Raw genomic sequence first — 20267 nt, forward strand, 5'->3', positions numbered from 1 at the left:
TTATATATCTTAATTTTTCTTTTTTTCCCATTCCTCCCCCCTTCCCTCCCTTTAAGCCCTTCTTTCCTTTCCCATTTACAAAGAGTTTGTTTCTATTTTTTCCTTTGATTCTGTTTTCTTCTTCCCCTTCCCGTTTGGACATTTTCTTCCTACTTCCCAATAGCTATCCTCCGTTATGCTCCTTATCTACCCATTGCACCCATTTCCTTCTTTCTTTTTCTTTGTGAGGCCGGGTCTCACTGGCCTCGAACTCCTAGGCTCCAATGTTCTTCCCGCCTCTGCCTGCTAGTGTTGGACTCTCAAGTGCAGTACTTACCGTTGTGCCTGGCTCCTGACCCAGTTTCTTTCTTTCTTTTTTTTTTGGTACCGGGGATTGAACTCAGGTCCTTGCGCTTGCAAGGCAGGCCACCGAACCACTGAGCTAAATCCCTGGCCCCATGACACAGTTTCTTAATGTCGCCAAACTCTGGTTTTCATAGCTCTAAATTAAATTGTTGTAAGATCCAAGTGACAATTTCTCTATTGTTTGCATAAAGGAATATTTGACAGTGGTATTCTACCGAAGGCTATGTCTAGCCTATAAAAATGAGCTTTGTTTTTTAAGTCACCTTTGTAGCACGTATATCTAGAAAAGTTATGCAGTTTGGACTGGGTGTTTTTATTGAAGGGGAATTCTGCCTGGGCTGTTAGAAAGGAGAGAGTGTAAAGAGTTAGTTTAGCTGTAAAATCTAATGTCCTATTGGTTTGTCTCATGACAGAGGAAGAAAAAGGGAATCAAAACTCTGTTTTTAAGTGAATTATTATAAAGATTAAAAGGAAAATGGACAATGTAGTTTCCTTTTAGTAACAGCTGTGTGTATACCGCAGGAGGCAGTATAGGAGTCTGGCTTTGCTAATGTTTGCTTTAAAGGGGGCGTTGACTCATTTTCAGCTTGCAAGTAGGAGTCAGTGTTTTCCTTTGTACGTAGAAAGTTTACAGGACTCTGACACAGCATGTGTACTGAGAGAGTTTTGGGAGCTGTTCCGCAGATTTCCTGCAGGTCATGAAAAATGATCAAGATTGGAACGCAAGGCTGGTGGGACAGATGTGCTGCATGGGTTAGTAATAAGTTTTCCCTTCTTGCCACGTTTGTGTTTTTGGAGCTGGGAAAAGATCTTCGTGCTACCTGCTTTGGCTTGTGGAGTGGGAGTGGCACAGACCTGGGGCACCACTTAAATCTTGGTGGAAGCCTGGTAACTTTTAAAGCTCTGTGGAAGGACTTCTCTGCCTGGTGTGTGTGGGATGCTTTATATAAACTCAGTATTTACTATGTGTGTGACACTGAGGGCATTGAGTTTTGACTGGATTTTCCTGAAAACCAGTTAGTGTAGGTTGTTATAATGAATGTTCCTTCTGCACTTCTAAATTTTTTCCTTAAATTCTATTGTTATTTACAGTCAGAGTTACATATTTTAAGTTACGTTGTACTTTCTAAGGTAAACATAAATGTATATTTTCATTTAAAACTACAAATGAAGTATTACTCAAGTGGACAAAGATTATAAAACTTTATTCAGAAGAGTAAGTGAAGCCTGTAAAACCAGAAGTTGGTTAAGATCACTGGAATGACAACCCTCTTTTCTTGTTGTCATAGCAACATTGCCCTAAATACAAATGTCAGTGTTAGAGAACCCTGACTGAAATGAAATAATCACCATGAGACTTGAAATTGGAAAATTAGATGGTGTGATGTGGAATACTCTCTTTTGAAACAATGTGTATAGAAAGTGGTAAAACCACAGTTTTTTCCCAGACTTAAATTATTCTGATTGTAAACTGCCCCACTTGAGAAGGTTGATATGCTGACAGTTCACATTGATTCTTTTCTCGTTATTGTGGTGCTGCAGAAACATTCTAGTGTTCATGAGCTTCCCTGGGACTCTTCTGGGTTTCTCTTGGCTTAAAAGAAAAGGCTTAGGTTATTAGTTAGAAACCAGTGTCAGAATTTCCTAATGCTGAGTGATAGATGTTACTTAGCTTCATTCTTTGTACTTTATTCGTGTGCTTGAATTGTACATCATAATTCCTGGATACTACCTCAGTAATAGCTACTCAATATTTAGCATCACTTCAGTTTCAGCAGTGCTTTCGAGCTGTAGCAGCAAAACTATAGCACAAACTCAATGAGCAAAAGAGCCTGTTAGTAGTTACATTATCTAAGTGAATCTTTCCTCTGTGCTGGGAGCCAAATTATTTAAATTCACTTTCTTGATACACTTCTTGGGTAAGAAGTTAGGCAACCTAATCCTTAGAACCTATGTTCTACCTTTTTGTATTTCTTAAAGTTTATGCCTGGTTTTTATTAATTGAGAAAATAAGAAATTATTTTGTTAATCTTTAAATATGTAAGAGGACAATTATTATATAATACATGAAATTTAATGAGATGGAGTAGTTTTGTAAGAGCTCATATTATTACACGAAGATTAAATACATTAAACGTTATGGGAGTAACTTAAGCCTGTATCTTGTAACTTGATACAGAAGTTGTCTATTCCTGAGTTACAAAGATTTCTAATAAAATATTTTAATGCTTTTTTTTCCTACTGATGATTTAATGTTAGGACCCTAGGTTGTTAATTGGATGGGAATAATATGAATATTACTATTAGTATTTTTTTTGTTCCGTTTTCTTTTGCTGGGAACTTAGACAAGCACCGCTGAAATGGTGAGATGAGTGCTAGTCTCTGGTGTACGGAGCTTTCCTTGTTTGTAATCCCTTGTTCAGGTTCACTCTACACAGTAGAGTTGATTCCCTACCTCCTTGTCTGTGATTCAAGTGTGTGCAGCACTCTCATTTGAAAGATGCCAATATCTTGGGGGTAGTAGAAGTGTCTCGGTTCTTGCCATGGTTCTTTCAGCAATTACGGAATTGGTGTTTTTTTTTTGTTGTTGTTGTTATTTTTTTGTTGGAAAAATCTGCAGGTGGCTCTCTTGCTACCTGTCTTTCTCTCTGAACCTCACCTGAGTGCTGGAGTCCTTTCCTTTTATGCTTGCTAAGGTGCTGAGTTCTCACCCTTTTTCAGCTGGTATGCAGGCCACACTGCCTTGTCAGAAGCATCCTCTTCAGGGGATGACCTGCGGAGCCCCAGGCTCGTGCTCTCCAGCCTGGTGGTCTAAGCACCACTGTGACCCTGGGCTCTTCAGAGCACCTGATCAGTGACTGAGTGAGCAAATGAGGAAAGTTCATAATCTGCATCAGTAAGGAGGACTACAAGATCTCTTTGTTCTTGCCTTACATACTTAGTATAATTCAGGTTTGTTTTGATTTTTTTTACAGTCAAAAAACATTCATGATATCATTATTGCTTTAAGAGATACAGCCTTATACACTATTGTGCATAAATAGGTAAGTAATTCTACAGTTTTCCAGAGGCAGCTTGTCCTTTCTGAAACATCATTCACACCACGATCATCTCTTTGTTGAGTGCATACAAACACCATGGCATTTAGTATGAGGTGTACAAAGATAAATAAGATGTAGATGATAGCCCTTATGGGACCAACAGTAATTAATATTGTGTGGCTGATAGTATAGGTTAATGATTATTAATGTGTTCTTGACGTTATTAAAGTGCTTGGGATTTTACATTTGGAATCAGGCAGATATGACCATTTCAGCCTAAGTTTGGAGCAAATATGCTCAGAATTAGCAAGCCTTACCTTTTGGGCCTGCTTTCTACAACCCCTTCTCCCTTCTTTAAATACTAAATACAGTGGCACCCCGGTTCACACACACTTTTGTGTGCAAATAGTTTGGTTTGCTAACCGAAGAGTTTGGCAAAATTTTGCTTTTGTTTGTGAGTTCTGCATCAGGTGACACAGGACCATGGCCATCTCTTCCATAATTGTGGAATGAATTAAGTTCATGAACTGAAGCACCACACATTAGGAGGCAGACTAGAGTTCTGGGCATTTTTTGAAAAGTGTTTGTTGTAGGCAAAACCAAGTGATAGATTATGTTTAGTCATCTTTTGGTTCCTCCCTGTCAGTGGTAGGAAATGGAAAGGATTTCAGGTTGGTAGTTTGGAGAAGAAAGGCCCATGAAATTACAAACTTCATACTGGCATTTAAATGTAGGATAGTGGTAAATACTATGCCGTCATGAGTAGCTTTGCTAGAACATTTCTACCCATGTCCTTACTGTTTTTTCAAAAACTGTGTTTTGCTCTTGTGAATATTTTGATTTGTATTGTTATAGTGCATTTCGTACACACCATGATTTTAATTTGAGAATACATTCTAGAAGTAGATTTTCTGGGGAAAGGTGTACATATTAAAAAAATTTTTTTTATATACCTTGCTTGGCAGATGGCTCTAGAGCAGTGCTGTCCCTTGGACTTCTACTCCAGAGCAGCACTGTCTAGTAGGAGTTACGGTGATGGAGGGAATGTTCTCTTTCTGTTTTTTCAGTGTAAGCCATTAGCTACGTGTATCTCTTAAGCTTTTGAATTGTCACTAAAGCAATCAGAAAGCTGGGCTGTTAATTTTATTTTGTTGAATTAATTCAGGTTTAAACTTAATTAGATGTGACTAGTGACTATGTTTAAAAGATGCAGGTATAGAAGATTTAAATCAGATTACGTTTCCACTAGCAGCATATGAATGTCTGTTCCCTGTGTCCTTTCTACACACACTTTTTTCCATAAAATCTTGGTACTTTTATAGATTAAAAAGTGTTTTCTGTGTTATGTTACTGTTTGTTAAGTGAGGTTGAGAACCTGTGGGCATTAGTTTTTTTTCTTTTCTGTTTTAGTGGGTTACCTGTCTACTTTTGCTACCTTATACAATAAGGCATTCACTTTTTTCTTATTTCTGATTTGTAAATACTAGCATTTGTAGTTTTTGTCTGCTCTTGCATCTATTTTCCCTAGCGACTTGTTTTTATATTTTTGCTTATTTTCAGATTATTGTAAAGAGCATAAATACTTTTGATAATTAGGGCAAATATTTTCAAAGAAATATCATATCTCAATAGCTTAAAGAGATTTGGGGATAAGGAGAGCAGACAAGGAAAGACAGCAGCATCTATCTTAATCCCTAGGCACAGACGGGGCACATCTGAACTGTGGTGGGAGTGGAGAGAAGAGCATCAGGGAAAGGAAAAGAGATGTTATTACCCGACACAAAGGAAGGAGGGAACAGAGCAGTGAATTACTGCCTCGAAGTGGGGAGGAAGACTGCAGTAAATGATAGCTCTCAGTGTTGGGTTGGAAGACTGTGATTCTCCTTTGAAATAACAGCTTCATAAATCAGAGCTTTCCCAACTTCTTAAACCCACTTTTTCTGCTCCTTCCTTCTCTCTGTGCTGTGTCTGTAGTGGCCAGGGCAAGATCACTCACTGCAGTGAGAGTCTGGCTGTAGTGATTCTTTGTTATCAGATCATTCAGTGCAGGGATCCAGGAGGGGAGCAGCATAGGCTGTGGCTTTTATAAGACTTTACTATGGAGACCTCTTGGAACCTCTTGGAGACTGCTTTCTTCTGTAAAAGGGGAATGACATAGTATGGTTGTAAAGAGCAAATGGGATATAAATATGTTAAAGTGTTTTGGGGAGTTCTGTGTGGGTTATCTGGAAGTTAGAAGGGTTTAGGTTAGAGAACTTCCTGGTGTGGTGTAGTGGTGATGGTGGATTATCAACACGTTGATACAGTGTTGGTTGGTGGAGTAAGCCTGGCAGATAAACACCAGGAGGAGACCAGTCTGACCACCTCCCTTTAAGATTTCCTTACAAATGGCCTAAAATTGGCAAAATTTGAGAGAATTCAGATGCACTGAACGATATCTTTTGAATATCTTATTCTATTTTGTTTATCTGCATGACCACCAAATTTCCCATGCATAGATTGTGCCAACCCTTATATCTCCTTTTTAATCTTCCAGATGAACGGGACAAAGTGCAAAAGAAAACATTTACAAAATGGATAAATCAGCATCTCATGAAGGTCAGTTTTTATTTCTTTCACATCTTGGAATTGTTTTGCTTATTTGGTCTGTTGGGCAGTACTTGATTGTATAGCCCTGCAGAACAACTTTTGAGTATCAACTCAAAAGTTTACATTGTAGAACATTTCATAGCATATTGGGTGTCTATAATTAGCTGGTGTGTAGCTTGTGGGTAATGATAGAGGCGGAAAGCGAAGTACCCACTGATTACAGTGTATTTCTGACATTAGTAAAACCTGCCATTATTGGACCTAAAAAATCTCAGTAGTTTAAGAAATCTGTAAGTATTTATATGTCAGGGGATGGAAAAGTTACAGCTCTAGTAAGATTTTTTTTCTCTCTGACGATTCAGATTCTGTGTCTATGAGAAATGAAGTGATAACAATAAAAGAATAATTGAAGAATAAGGAGAGAAAAAAGGGAATAAAATCATTCAGGTAGAATCTAAGGGAAGATGTGATTGTGCAAATGCCTAATCCCATCACTGGGAGGCCGAGCCAAGTTGGAGCACAGCTTGGGCAACTTAGTGACGTAGGGAGACCTCACTGCATTAAAGAACAAAAGAACAAAAGGACTGATATGAAGACCTTGGGTTTAATCCCCAGCACCACAATGAACAGAAAAGAATAAACTAAAATTGCATACTTCTCTGTGTGTTCTCTGCCTTGTACATTTGACTGAAATCTTAGTCTTAGGTGGAAAAAAAATGTGCTGGTGGCTCATTCTAGAGGGTCCTGGAGGCCCTCTACCCTTGCACTGGTAGTGGGCATGGTCCTCACCTTTTAAATAACTTAAAAAATTTTGTCTTTTCTACATTTTTGTTTTACCTTGTTAATTTTCATTTAATGTAATTGAATTACTTTTCTTAACCTCATTATGACTCCAAGGAGCTCAGTTCTTTGTAGTGCTGCTCCTTTGGACAGTGAGGCCTGCAGCAGCTGTCCTCAAGCAGACCTTTCTTCATCAGTCCTTTCTGTTTATTGTTGCTTGGAGTTTCAGCTATTTGCTAACTGATCCCTGTGATTTAGGAAGTTATGATCTGTGCAGCTGTATAATAGTTCCTACTCCATGCCCAGTATGACTCTGGCATGGATAGCTTGTAAGAGTTTGCATAGATAGCTTGTAAGTGTTTGCATAACTGGGAAAGGTAGACCTTGTTGCAGCTTTGAAATGCTTGTGGAGTTAGTTTTGTTTTGTTTTTTTTGAGACAGGGTATCACTGTGTAGTTGAGATTGACCTGGACCTCACTATGTAGCCCAGGCTGGTCTTGAACTCACAGCAATCCTCCTGCCTCAGCCTCCTGAGTGCTGGGATTACAGGCGTGTGCCATCATACCCAGCAAAGACGTTGTTAGTACTGGGAGTATGTGATAGATGCTTCTTCAGATGCTTTTGTTTTGTTTTTGTGGTACTGGGGATTGAACTCCTTCGGCCCTTGCGCTTGCAAGGCAGGCTGCAGAACCACTGAGCCATATCCCCAGATCTGGAGTTACTGTTAAATCAGTATGTGGAAACATTTTTTCTTAAAAAAATTTGGTGGGGATTTAAATAGTGTAACCTTTTCTCCAGAAAGTAATTTAATATAGCCTTGTTTTATACTTACCAGAGCTAAAATTGCATTTATTTAAAGTAAATAGACTGGTTTATTAAAACGTGTTTGTTGGTGAGCAGACATTGCTTTTTCCAGTAACCCTTAAGTTTAGGGTTCTGGGTTTTCACTTGTATGCATGACTAAGTTTGCCCTCAAGCTGGTGAGTGTGCATGAATGTTTTCCTTGTGATTCATCCTCCTTTACAGTACTTTTAGGAGTAAAGCCAGTTAACCTGTTCGTGTCTGCTGCCTCTGTAAGTATTGTCATACACTCGGTAGACCAGTTATTTACCTCACAAATCAAAGTTTCTAGGTAAACTATGGATGGCAGGAACATTTATGTATTATTCTTTAACACAATTTAAACTACTATCACTAGAGCCTCAAAACATTAGCTAGAAGAGGAGTCAGTGAAGAGAAAGAAAGTAAAAAGATACATACAGGAAAAGGCAAAGTCAGATTGTCATTATTTGCAGATGACATGATCCTCCACTTGCAAGACTCAAAAAATTCCACTAAAAAAAATTGTTCCACTAAAAGACTCCTTGCGGGATACAAAATCAGCACACAAAATCAATATCATTCATATAAACTAACAAGGCACTCACAGAGAAAGAAATTAGGAAAACAATGCCATTCACTACTACCATCAAGAAAAATTAAATACTTAGGTGTTAACCTTAAAAAGGAAGTGGAAGACCTCTACAGTGAAAGTTACATCACTCTGAAAAAGGAGATTGAAGAGGACATTGGAAAATGGAAAGATATCCCATGTTCCTGGTTAGGTAGAGCCAATGTAGTCAACATGTCTATACTTCCAAAACTGTTATATAGATTTAACACATTCCCTATGAAAATATCAACAGCACTCTTCACAGATTTAGAGAAAATGGTCCAAAAATTCGTATGGAACCAACAGAGACTCAAAGTAGCAAAAGTAATTCTAGGTAATACTAACCGAGCGGGAGGCACATACAATTCCAGATTTGAAGTAATATTTGTAAAGCTGTGTTGATAAAAACATCATGGTACTGGTGCAGAAACAGAAATGTGGGTCAGAAGAGAGGATGCAGAAACAACCCAGACACGTTCAACAATTTGTCTTTTATAAAGGGGTCAAAAACATACACTGGGGGAAAGATAGCCTCTTTAATACATGGTGCAGGGAAAGTTGGACATCCACGTGCAGAATATTGAGTCTAGCTCCAAATATCTTACCATGTACTAAACTAAAATCAGAGCAGATCAGTGATCTAAATGTTAAAACGGAAACACTTTGTTGAAAGATAAAACAGGTAAAACTCTTAAAGTTATGGGAGTAGGACAGGACTTTCTGAACAGAAATAGCCCAAGAAATAGTACCAACAGTCAACAAATGGGATCACATCAAATTAAAAGCTTCTGCACATAGGGCTGGGGATTTAGCTCAGCGGTTTGGTAGCCTGCCTTGCAAGCGCAAGGACCCGAGTTCAACCCCCAGTACCAAAAAAAAAAGCTTCTGCACATAGGGCTGGGGATTTAGCTCAGCGGTTTGGTAGCCTGCCTTGCAAGCGCAAGGACCCGAGTTCAACCCCCAGTACCAAAAAAAAAAGCTTCTGCACAGCAGAGGAAAAAAATTGAACAATGTGAAGAGACAATCCACACGATGGGAAAAATTTTCCTAACTATTCCTCAGACAGAGGACTAACATCTATATTCTAATATATAAGGAATTAAAAAAATTAGACCCCCCCCAATAAAAGACCAAATAAAAAAATGGGCAACTGAAATGAATGGACACTTCTTAGTAGAGATAGCCCATAAATACATGAAAAAATATTCAGTGTTGCTGGCCATTACAGAAATGCAGATGAAACCAACACTGAGGTGAAGCATCTCACTCCAGAAAAAATGGCTGTCATCAAGAAATCAAATAATAACAAATGTTGGTGAGGCTGTTGGTGAAAAAGGAACCCTTTATAATGTTGGTGAGAGTGTAAAGTTGTACAAACACTGGAGATCAGTATGGAGATGCCTCAAAAAAAAACTAAAACTAGAAATTCCATTTGACTCAACTATTTTCCTCCTAGGTATCTTCTTGAAAGTGTTAAGGTCATCATAGTGCAATGATACATGCATACCCATACTATAGCACAATTTATAATAGCTAAATCTTGGAAATAGTTCATATGTTGATGAATGGGTAAAGAAATGTGGTATTTATAGACAATGGAGTATCACTCTTCCATAAAGAAGAATAAACTTGAGGCATTTGTAGGTACATGGATGCACCCTGAGTTAAGCGAAATAGATCACACACACAAATTTAAACGTTGTGTGGATTCTTTTGTATGAGAAACCTAAACTATAAGTAAAGAGTAAAATAAAGGGTGGGGGATTTAGCTCAATGCTGCCACTGCCTGCTTCTCAAGCTCAAGGTCCTGAGTTCAACCCCTGGTACCAAAAAAAGTAAAGGGCAGATAATAGGAAGTGGGGAAGGGGAGCAAGAGCTAGAGTGGGAGAAGGAAGGAAGGGGAAAAGGATTTTGAAAAAGAATTGAAGAAGAATTGGAAATAGAGGTTTTGGAAATGAGAAGATCCGGAGTTGGAGGAAGCAGGGAGAGATGGGAGAGGAAGGAGACAAAAAAGAATTAAGATGTGTTATGTACTTGTAAAAACTCTCCATGATAAATGTAATCAATCTTTGCATACTGTGAATATGTACAAATAAAAATACATTAGTAGCACTAGGGTATGAATGAGTTCAAAATATAAATATGAACATTACTGAAAATACTTGTGGCTTCAATTTGCTAGATTTTACTGGAGAATTGTTCTAAAATACAAAGTTGCTGCACTCTTTTATCATTTATAGCATGTATTTATGCCTGTTCTTGTGACACTGGGTGCAGTCCCTCTATAAACTAGAGGCTCTTATATGACTACTTGCTGTTACTAACCACATGCAGTTCTGTCTCGCTGCCTAGAAATTGCAGCCCAAGGATGTAGGATTGACACCTAAGATTTGAGTGCTGTGGTAGTGACTTAGCTTTTGCCTTGCGGGGGGACTAGCTGGGGGAAAGAAGAAATGTTTTTTTCTCTAAAGCACTTGACCTATTATCAAAGATTAGAAGATTGCTTTTAATTGTTTATTTGGACTCAGAATTAGAACTTGAGACAAGACTGTGTGTTCCAGAGGATGATTTTTAGAATACTTGAGCCTGGAGAAATCTCTATAATGTGCTTCCCCTGTGGGCCAAGCCACCTCACTGGCTGTTTATAGTGGAATTATATTTTCAGCATCCATTGGCTGTCCTACAAATTTAGTGTGACATTGTGTAATAGGATATTTTAATTTATTGATATGTAGATGTGTTTGGAGGGGAAGAAGCCCTGGATTCCAGTGTTGAACCACACCCTGTTTGATGATTATCCACTTGCCTGGTTACTGCTTGGGAGACAACCATTGACCATCACATTTTTGTGTCTGTTTCATTTTGCTTTCGGAAAGGTTAGGTTTACTCACAGTGAGGATATTCTTTGACTGCATAGTAAAGTGAATGAGTTTGTGACTCCATGAAATTAGACATGCTGTTCTTTATTTTCTGATTTGGTGGCCAGAGGGAAATTTAAATTCCCAAGCTGAGGACACACTCTGTGGTAGCTTTTAGTGAAAAGAAAAAAAAAAGTCTGTTTGCTTTGTGTTCTTGTTACTAGTTGAGTAGTCTTACTTTTGTGGTCACAGATGAGATAGGGGAATCTTTGGATTACTGACTTATGAAAGTAGAATGTGATATTTTTGGCTTAATATCCATGGCTGATTTTTTTTTCCTCAAGACTGAGATTTATACTAGTGGTTTCTAAACTTCAGGTGCATCAGATTCAGTTAGAGGACTTGATAAAACAGACTTCTGGACCCCACCCCAAGAGCTTCTGATTCATTAGGTCTAGGGTAGGGCCTGAAAATTGGCATTTCTAACAAGGTAGAGTAGTTTTTATTTATAATTAAGTTGATGCTCTCGTGTTGGGGCACACTACAAAAACCTTTGTAACAGGTAAATGAATCAATATATCAATAATCATCACTTTCATTTGGCATATTCAATAAATATTTTTAAGTGATTTAGAAAACAGCAGTAGCTTTTATTGAACCCAAACTGGATGCTAGGCACTTTATCGTATTATTATCAATATTAATAACAGTAGCTGATAATACTGATTGAGCATTCACCCTACTCCGGAATCTGTCCCTCTCATGTCTTACTATATTACGCATAGCAGTCCTTATTGACAAGTCTTACTTGTTACTCCTTTGTCATTGATGATAGAACTGATGAATAGAGAGATTCTGTAATTTTCCGAGATCATGCAACTAGTAATTCTCAGGACTGATGTGGAAAATAAGGCTAAGAAAGATTGAGTAAGTTAATATTAGAAGTTGAGGAGAAGGTGAAAACGATTCTCCATCTGCCTGACTCCAGATCCTTTGGTCTCTCTAATACACTGAATTCTTGAGGATAAATCTGGAGTTGAGTGATTCAAGTTAAAGGAGGGAAGCTGAACTTGACATTTGGACATTGGTCTGCTTCCCTTACACACAGGACTTGACATTAAATTTCTTTCTGTTGTGATATACAGATAATAGTATCTGTAACTGAGGAAGATTTGTGTGATTTTAGGGAGATATCTGTAGAGTCCAAAGTATAAAATTTAGGAGCAAATCTTGGAAATCAAGTTTTTATAAATGTGAAAAAATAATTGACATTTCAAGATTTTAAGAGTTACATGGAAGAGTAAGAAATGGTTTCACTTAGGTAATAGACTAAGATTGAGGAATTCTGAATGTCTTTTCATCAAGAATGATTGCATAGAACGATGATTTTCATCATGAACAGTGGTGATAGACTGTTCATCAGGAAGACAGTTCCAGACTAACACTATGCTTACCTTCACCAATGCTGTGTGGAATTTTTTGGGGAAGCAGAACTTCTAGCGGTACATTTTAGATATCCATAATGATAACATTTATCATAGGAAATTTGTATCTGTAAATGATGCGCCTTGCTCTTTTTCTCATTCCCCCACCTCTCTTGCCCTCATATATGAAAGCTTTGTTTCCGTTTTTTCTTCTATTCTTTTGTTCTTGGCCCCTCTTTCCTTTCCCCCTTTCTCCTCCCTGTTCCCCTTCTCATTGAGCATTTTCTCCCCCTTTTCCCATATCTGATATATTTTGGCCCTTATTTCCACTTCCGATGTCTCACACCAGAGAAACAGCGTGGCATTTAAACACATATGTCTGATTTATTTCACTTAAGAGATGCGGTGTCTTGAATGATCGAGAAGGAATGAAGGCAGAGAAGTAGGAAGAAGACTGTGCTGGGACGTAGCCCTCTTCACTCGTCTCTGATTTCAGCATTTTCCCCATGTATTTGCTGGTTTCCTTTGGCCTCTCTGTGGCCACAGCTTTCTGTTTCTGTTCTTCTTTAATCTATATATTTTGCAAGGATTTAGAGATACAAGTAAGTGTGGAAAGAAGCCAGGCAGCAATCTGGAAGGGAGGTCTCCGCTTTAGCTGGAGAATGGTAACAACCAAGGCATTTTCAAAGAAGAAAAAGATTGCACTTTGGCCGTGGATAACATATTCCAAATCATGATTTTGGCCTTTAGATCAGAAGTGTGTACCTCTTGTAGGTAAAATTGAAGCAGTAGACTTTGTTATTAAATATCAGGCTCTGGCTACACTGGGGCAGAGGTCTGCATCTCACTGCATACTGCCTCCCCAGCAACCGCCGCTGTGTCTGCTACGTTGTTGTTTTTCTTTGCTCACATGAAGGAATTTGGTGCTTATTGAATTCAAGTGTTGAACCAAATTAAACTTTTCCCCCCACTGCTTTATAATATAGAACTACTATGATGAGGAAGTGAAAGTGTTGCTTTAGGAGGAATGAGAGAAAATTTATTCTGCAGGTGTAGAAAGTAGCCTATGAGCTGAGCTTGAACCTGACCAAAGGGTGGCAAAGATGAAAAATAGACACAGAAACAAGTTAAAATCTGGGCCGAGGACTCATCTCTCCCTCTGACACAGCCCCAAATGCTGCGCACCATGGCTTTATTGACTCAGACACAGCCGAGCACTTAGAGTTCCACAGGACTCAAATGTCTCCACCCGCCACGGTTCGTCTGGGGGCAAACAATTAACCTTGGGTGTTTGTACTTCTCCCTGCAATGTGTGAACATGCTTGCATACCCTCTTTCTCCTCAGTGCTCACGGAGGAGTCCATTTAGGCCTCATTATTCTCCTCTGATCTCCACATGCAGGAAAAATAAATGTAGGATAAATTCCTTCTTTTAAAGCTGAAAAGGCCCACCCCATAAAACAGGGTTTTAATCATTTATGAGTAAATGAGTTTTAATATTTTGATTTTTTAATCACAGCTTCTTTCCCCAAATGTTTTAAACATCTTTTTATCATTTCTTTCAGTTTATTAAGTAAAATTTCAAATTTCTGTTATAAGTCAATTTAATTTTGATTAGTATTTTCTTGCCGAATTTGAAAATTTCATTTTTTCAGAGCTGAGAAGGTCAAATAAACACATACACATTCACTCACTCACTCATTCATTTTTTTTTTCTCATTGCGTTTATTGGTACTTTTTAGGTACACAGTGCAGTAATTCATCGTTGGGATCTTGTGCCTTTACATGACAGGTCTTGGTTCTCATTTTTTATTTATGGAGAAGAAGAGCATTTCCCAAATCATATTTCCACTTTAGCATATTGAAGACTGGGAAATTCTGTGATAAAGAAACCGTTTAATTCAGCGTTTCCCAAATTCTCTTAAATTTCTTTTGTTAAAGAGTATGTGTTAGCATCCCTTAGGGGAATCTGCAGGAGAGTTTATGCTATGACTTAAGCAAATATGATTAATTTTATCTTAATTTGGAAGGGATTTCGTTGTTTTGGTGGTCACTGTAGGCATGTTTTGTCTAGGCCTTCTTATGGGTCATTAATATTCTAATTTATGAACAGTTTATACTTTTGGTATAACTGAGCTATTTCTTTATTGTCGAAAATTTGCCTTTTGTAACTTTCCACTTAATCTCTTGGGCCAGCCTCCTAGAATGATGTGAGACATATGGCTGCTCTTAAGTGTATGAAGAGACTATTTTGTGCCACTCTTTTGCTTTACTTCTCAACCACACAGTTCCATTACCTGTACTTCATTTTCATGTAATAAGATTTTTATATTATGTATTACTTTTCTAACATGTTCTTTAAGTTTTTGCATCTGTTTGAAATTAAGACAAGTTCAGATCAGGAAATGAGTCCGTCATGCAATCAGAGCTATGCAGTAAGTGGAGCACAGGCAAAAATTACACGCATTACTATCTCAATGTATGTATAGTACCTGCCTTTCACCTCCCTACCTTCCTACCCTTGAATTGTTTACCTCTTTACTTACCTTTATGTATATTTTCCTACACTGTAAGATAATTTAGTCTTAAATACTTTTCACCTTTTCTGAAATAGTTTTACTGTAAAAAAGAAGATAATGTTATTTTATAGAAATGTCTTTTTTACCCTTAATTTGCTATAGCAAGGGAAGGCAGTGACTCCTTTTAAAGGAGTCAAGGGCTAATAATGATTAATGTGCCACCTGTCCAAAGAGTGTTTGCATTTTAATCGGACTCTTTGGGTGGGAGGTATGCAAACTATTTGACCCCAGGCTTGTGTGTGCTGGAGGTTGAACCTGGGGCCTCTTGTGCACTGTACAACTGAGTTGTCCCTACCCTTGAGCTCTTAGGGTAAGGTTTTGTATTCTACTCAGGGTACTTTTGTGTATATTCACTTTCATGCTGAGGAAGGGATGGCCTTTCGTGTTTCCTCTGAGTTCATTTGTGAAGGTGACTTTGCTCTTTTTTATGAAAGAGCAGCTGTGGTTGTTAAGACTGTAATTTCTATCATAAATACATTTCTGAGTGAGTTCCTCCCTTTTTGACCTATTTAACAAAATACTGCTTGAAAAGACCTTTTCAGTTTATTGCTTCACTAGTTAGGCAGAATTCTATTTCTGTGCCAGTCATCTTTGAGTCAAGATACGGTCATGTGTAATACACTCACTGCAAATGCCATTTTAAGAGTTTAGTAAGTATATGAAGTATATGAAGGTTTGAAGCCCATTTGATGCAAAGCTTAGCAAATATTTCCCGTATGCTTCAAATTTGACTACTTGGAACCTTTTACATGTGACTTTTCCATTTACTTTTTTGCTGTCTTAGTAGTAAACCTCCTTTTTTGGTCTGGAGTAAAAGGCTTTCTAGTAGTTGATGTTGGCACCTTTCCCATCTTTATTAGCATTATGATCTGTCCTGTGTTTTAAGTATTTATTAATGGATAATCTTTGAACCCTTTTTTCAATAAATAGAAATCATGCATCCTTTTAAATGCTTTTCACATCTATGTACTGTCATGTATTAGAACAGCCTAACACCCTAGCTGATATTTCAGGCACTATTGTTAATTCTTATTAATTGTGATGGATGTAAACATTTCCTGTGTACAAACATTACTGTCATTTGCTTTCTCAAAAGGAGTGTGATTGACACTTTAAAAGTAGAACCAAGACCTGTCACATAAAGGTACAAGTTCCCAATGATGAATGTAACTGTACTGTATACCTAAAATGTACAATATACCCAGAGAAAAAAAAAAGTAGCTTCATTGCTATGATTTATGCAGCATAAAATTCTCATTTCAATTGTATACTTGGGTAATGTTTTATAAATTTACAGAGTTGTGCAGCCGTCACCATGGTCTAAATTTAGGACAGATCCATCACGTAGAAAAGAAAGCTTGTGCCTCTTTGCTCTGCAGGTCTCCTCCACCCCCAATCCTGGGCATCCCCTGATAGAGTTCCCTTTTCTGGATATTTCACATAAGTAAAATCTTATGACATAGAATATTCTTTTGTGTATTGCGTTTTTCCATGTAGTATTGTGTTTTTGAGGTACGTCTATGTTGTAGCATTTTTCATTCTTTTTTTTTTTGGTACTGGTTTTTGAACTCGGTCCCTGTGCTTCATTCCTTTTTAATTGCTAGGTAATACTGTATCCTGTGGGTGCATTTTATTTTCTTTATCCACTTAGGTGGACATTTTGGATTGTTTTATCTTGTTTCTTTTATAAACAATACTGCTGTAAATAGTAATGTAAGTCTTTGTGTAGTTATGTTTTTATGTCTTCTGAGTATTTACTTAGTAGTTCCATATTCCTCAGTAATATGCTGAATATAATTTAGTACTGTTAGTGGCAAGCTATTGCCCAAAGTGGTTGTATCACTTCTCCTTTCCACTAGTTACGATGAAGAATTCTAATTCTCTGCATTCTTGATACCATTGGCTTGATTTTACCTACCCCACTGTGTGTGAGGTGCCATCTCCTTGTGATTTTGATTTGTGTTTCTCTAGTGACTAATGATGTAGAACAACTTTTTATGTGCTTATTAGCCACTTGCATTCAGATGTTCGCCTGCTTCTAAAGTGGATCTAAACACTCTTATTACTTAGTTTTCTTCTATCACATGTGCATTTGGTGTCGTATATAAAGGATATCTTTCCTTGACTTAAAATACACTGCTGTGATTAATAGTTACATAGTTTTAGCTATTATACTTAAATTTACTATTTGTTTTGAAGAAAAGGTTCAAATGAATTCTTTTTCATGTGGGTTTTGAGTGTCCCAGGATCATTTATTGAAAAGATTGTTCTCAGGTTGGGGATTTAGCTCAGTGTTTCTGCTCCCTGACTGGCAAGCTCAAGATCCTGAGTTTGATCCCTGGTACAGGAAAGGGGGGAAAAAAAAAAGATTGTCCTCCATTGGATTACTTTTGTTTTGTCAAAACAAACAAACAAAACCAGTTCACCATAAATAATATATGGGCCTATTTCTTGACTCTTAATTCTGTTCTCTTGATCTGTATATTCCTATTTTTATGTAAAATTTTTATTTTTTGATTCATTATTAAGTCAATTTGTTTGAATATCTTTCTGCCAGTCATTTACTAAAATAACTTAGATGGGTAATGGGAAATATTTAGGAGGTTTGTCATACAGAAATGGATGCTTCCTCTCTGGGTGTTAGTCATTCAACATCATTTATTTAGGTCTAGTTGTGACAGAACACAGCAGGCACTAACTCATAGATAGCTATGATGGGCTTTGGGAGCAAGGACAAGGCCCCTGCAGGAAGTGGTTTGATGGGATTGTGAATCCATTTCCTGTGTTTTTCTTTCTCCTCCCGTGACTGGGCCAGCCCCTCAAGGGCTCACAGCTGAGAGCAGGGCCAAAGTGTCATTTACAAAGTGCAAATGATTTATCTTTTATTTACTCAATAAACATTTTTGGATATCTGCTATATGAAAGGTACTGTGTAAGGCATGAGACGTTTACAAGGAAGACCTAAGACAGGAGGAGTGCCCTGTCCTGGAAGACTTATGTTTTCATATAGTGTGCGTAAAAAACTAGAAGGAAAATGCTGATTAGCAACCTGTTAGAAACCAAGGAATACGATAGTAAGGACGAGGATGACATGATAACTTGACGTGGAAGGAAAAGTAAGATTTCAATTGCTAGAGGAGGAATGGGAAACTGGGGTAGAATGTGAATACTCTTAATGTAAGCTGAGAAATATGACAGTTGAATTTTGAGAATGTGATCTAACTGTTCAACAGATGTTCATTTTAGAGGCCCTTAGCTTTTGGGATTGGGAATAAAGCTCTGCCTCCAGGGTACAGGGACCTACACATCTTGCAGTAACCCTACAGTTAAGTTCCATGGTTCACTTTGGAATTGTGGCTCTGCTTTGCTAGGTGTTAATCTACCTCAAACGTGCTTTTGGTGAAATTTGTTGCTGTGAAAGGCAGAGTGCTCAGAACGGGCTGGAGAGAAAAATAAGTACCTCTCAGATTTAAGCCTTAGTACGAGATGGAAAGGCATCATTTCCTCAGTGATTATGGTCTTGAACTGCGAGAACTAGCTGTTGGGCATTTGTGGTCTATAGGTCTCTGTGAAGTGGACTGGAATCTGGGGACTTGCTAATTGTCATATCATTTAGGAAGTGATCACTTCAAAGATATGACATCTTTGAGAGTTTCATTTCTCCTACACAAAGTATATTTCTGTTGCAGAGATTAATTTACCAAGAATGTATGTAACATGTTAGTTTTCTTTTTTTCATTAAGGAACCTATGTGATTTCATTCTACATATACTATTCCAGATAGGATTTGCAGTAGTTTTACTTTAGAAAATATAAATCATGGTACTGGGGACCTGGATTTAAGGCAACATTCATTTATTGACAGGAAGGAGATGTTAAGCATTAGGATGAAATGTAGCAGAGGTAGCGGGATCTTACCATTTGGGGGTGTGATTAAAAATAGTTGTAGTACTCATCTGGTGACAGTTGCTCATGATCCTGGGTATTTTATAGGTTTGATGAAGAGGATGTAACCAGCTGTCCTTAGTTCATTTGTAAGGATTTGATAAAATGAGCTTATATTTAGTTTGCATATAAATATCAGGAAGTATCAGAATATTATAAGGACCTAAAACTACAGAAAGTTCCTTAGAGCTTCTAATTCCTGAGATTTCACAAAAATGGTGAAGCAATCACTTCTGTCCTGCCCTTCTACAGTTGGATCTCACGCCAGCATGTACAGTAATGATCTCAAAGGGACACCAGGAAGTGTCCATGCTAGCACGGCCAGAGCCATCCATACTCCTCAGGGCCACTTTCCTGTCCACTAGTGGTTCTGTTAGTTGTCTAGCATGCACCCCTCGCTAGAAGAACCTCCATTCCTCCTAGCCCGGGGCTTGGCTTATTTTATAACTGCATCTGGTTCCCTGTTTGTTTGAGAACTGACAGAGCAATGTGAGATATCACCCAGGAAGTACATGAAGTTAATTTTTTTGTTTTTATTTATTTTTTGAGGCAAGATCTCACTATGTACCCCAGGCAGGCCTTAAACTCAATGATTCCTCTTGACTCATCCTCCTGAGTGCTGGGTTCACAGGTGTGTACTACCTCACTTGGCTCTAAAGTTCATTTTTGAGGGCTCAGGTAGCTTTTTCATTTTTGTCTATTTATGCCCTGATATTGTAGCTGTTTTTTTCAGTCTACAACTGCATTATCAAAGACCAGTATTTTAAATGGTGCTAGAAGGAGAGAAAACAGTTATTTGGGGCAAGTATCCATTTACATATTAAATCTCTGTATGTAGCTCTCTTGACAAAAGCTCTGATAGATGATTTAGCCGAGATGTATCAGGGCAGTTGCCACAACTAGCACACGAGTCACATTTGCACAGCAATTCAAGTTTTTGTTGTATCTGTATAGTTTGTACTTTTGCATCAGTGTTGTAGGGCTCACTCCAAAGTCCCACCATGTCCTACACCTCAGTTAGTCCACTGTGGTGCCAGCCACAGTTAAGATTTCTGTGAAACCCAGGGTAGGTATAAGGGCAGTCTGGGTCCCAGTTGCTAATAATTAATTTGAATCTCATTTATGAATTTGGCATATTATCAGAGTCACTATAAGGATTTTTAGTGAAGAAATACACATTTTTAAACTAGTTGTGAATTTTGGTTATTGGCATAATTTAAATAGAACTAAATTCTTTAAAATAATTTTTCCATGATTTTTTTTTTTTTTTTTTTT

General features: G+C 37.8%; 1 protein-coding gene across 9 annotated transcripts in view; it reads left to right on the forward strand.

The window, feature by feature from the left end:
• The window catches only part of Dst (dystonin), a 316182-nt gene that overhangs the window by 73125 nt on the left and 222790 nt on the right, over window positions 1–20267 (forward strand). For all 9 annotated transcript variants that reach the window (XM_033756553.1, XM_033756561.1, XM_033756554.1 and 6 more), the window contains one exon: window positions 5923–5984. In XM_033756553.1, the coding sequence (XP_033612444.1) occupies window positions 5923–5984 (62 nt within the window). The remainder of the gene's footprint in view (window positions 1–5922; window positions 5985–20267) is intronic.

This window comes from Fukomys damarensis, unplaced genomic scaffold, assembly GCF_012274545.1.
Source record: "Fukomys damarensis isolate Sample0158 unplaced genomic scaffold, DMR_v1.0_HiC HiC_scaffold_27, whole genome shotgun sequence".
NCBI classification, from domain to species: Eukaryota; Metazoa; Chordata; class Mammalia; order Rodentia; family Bathyergidae; genus Fukomys; species Fukomys damarensis.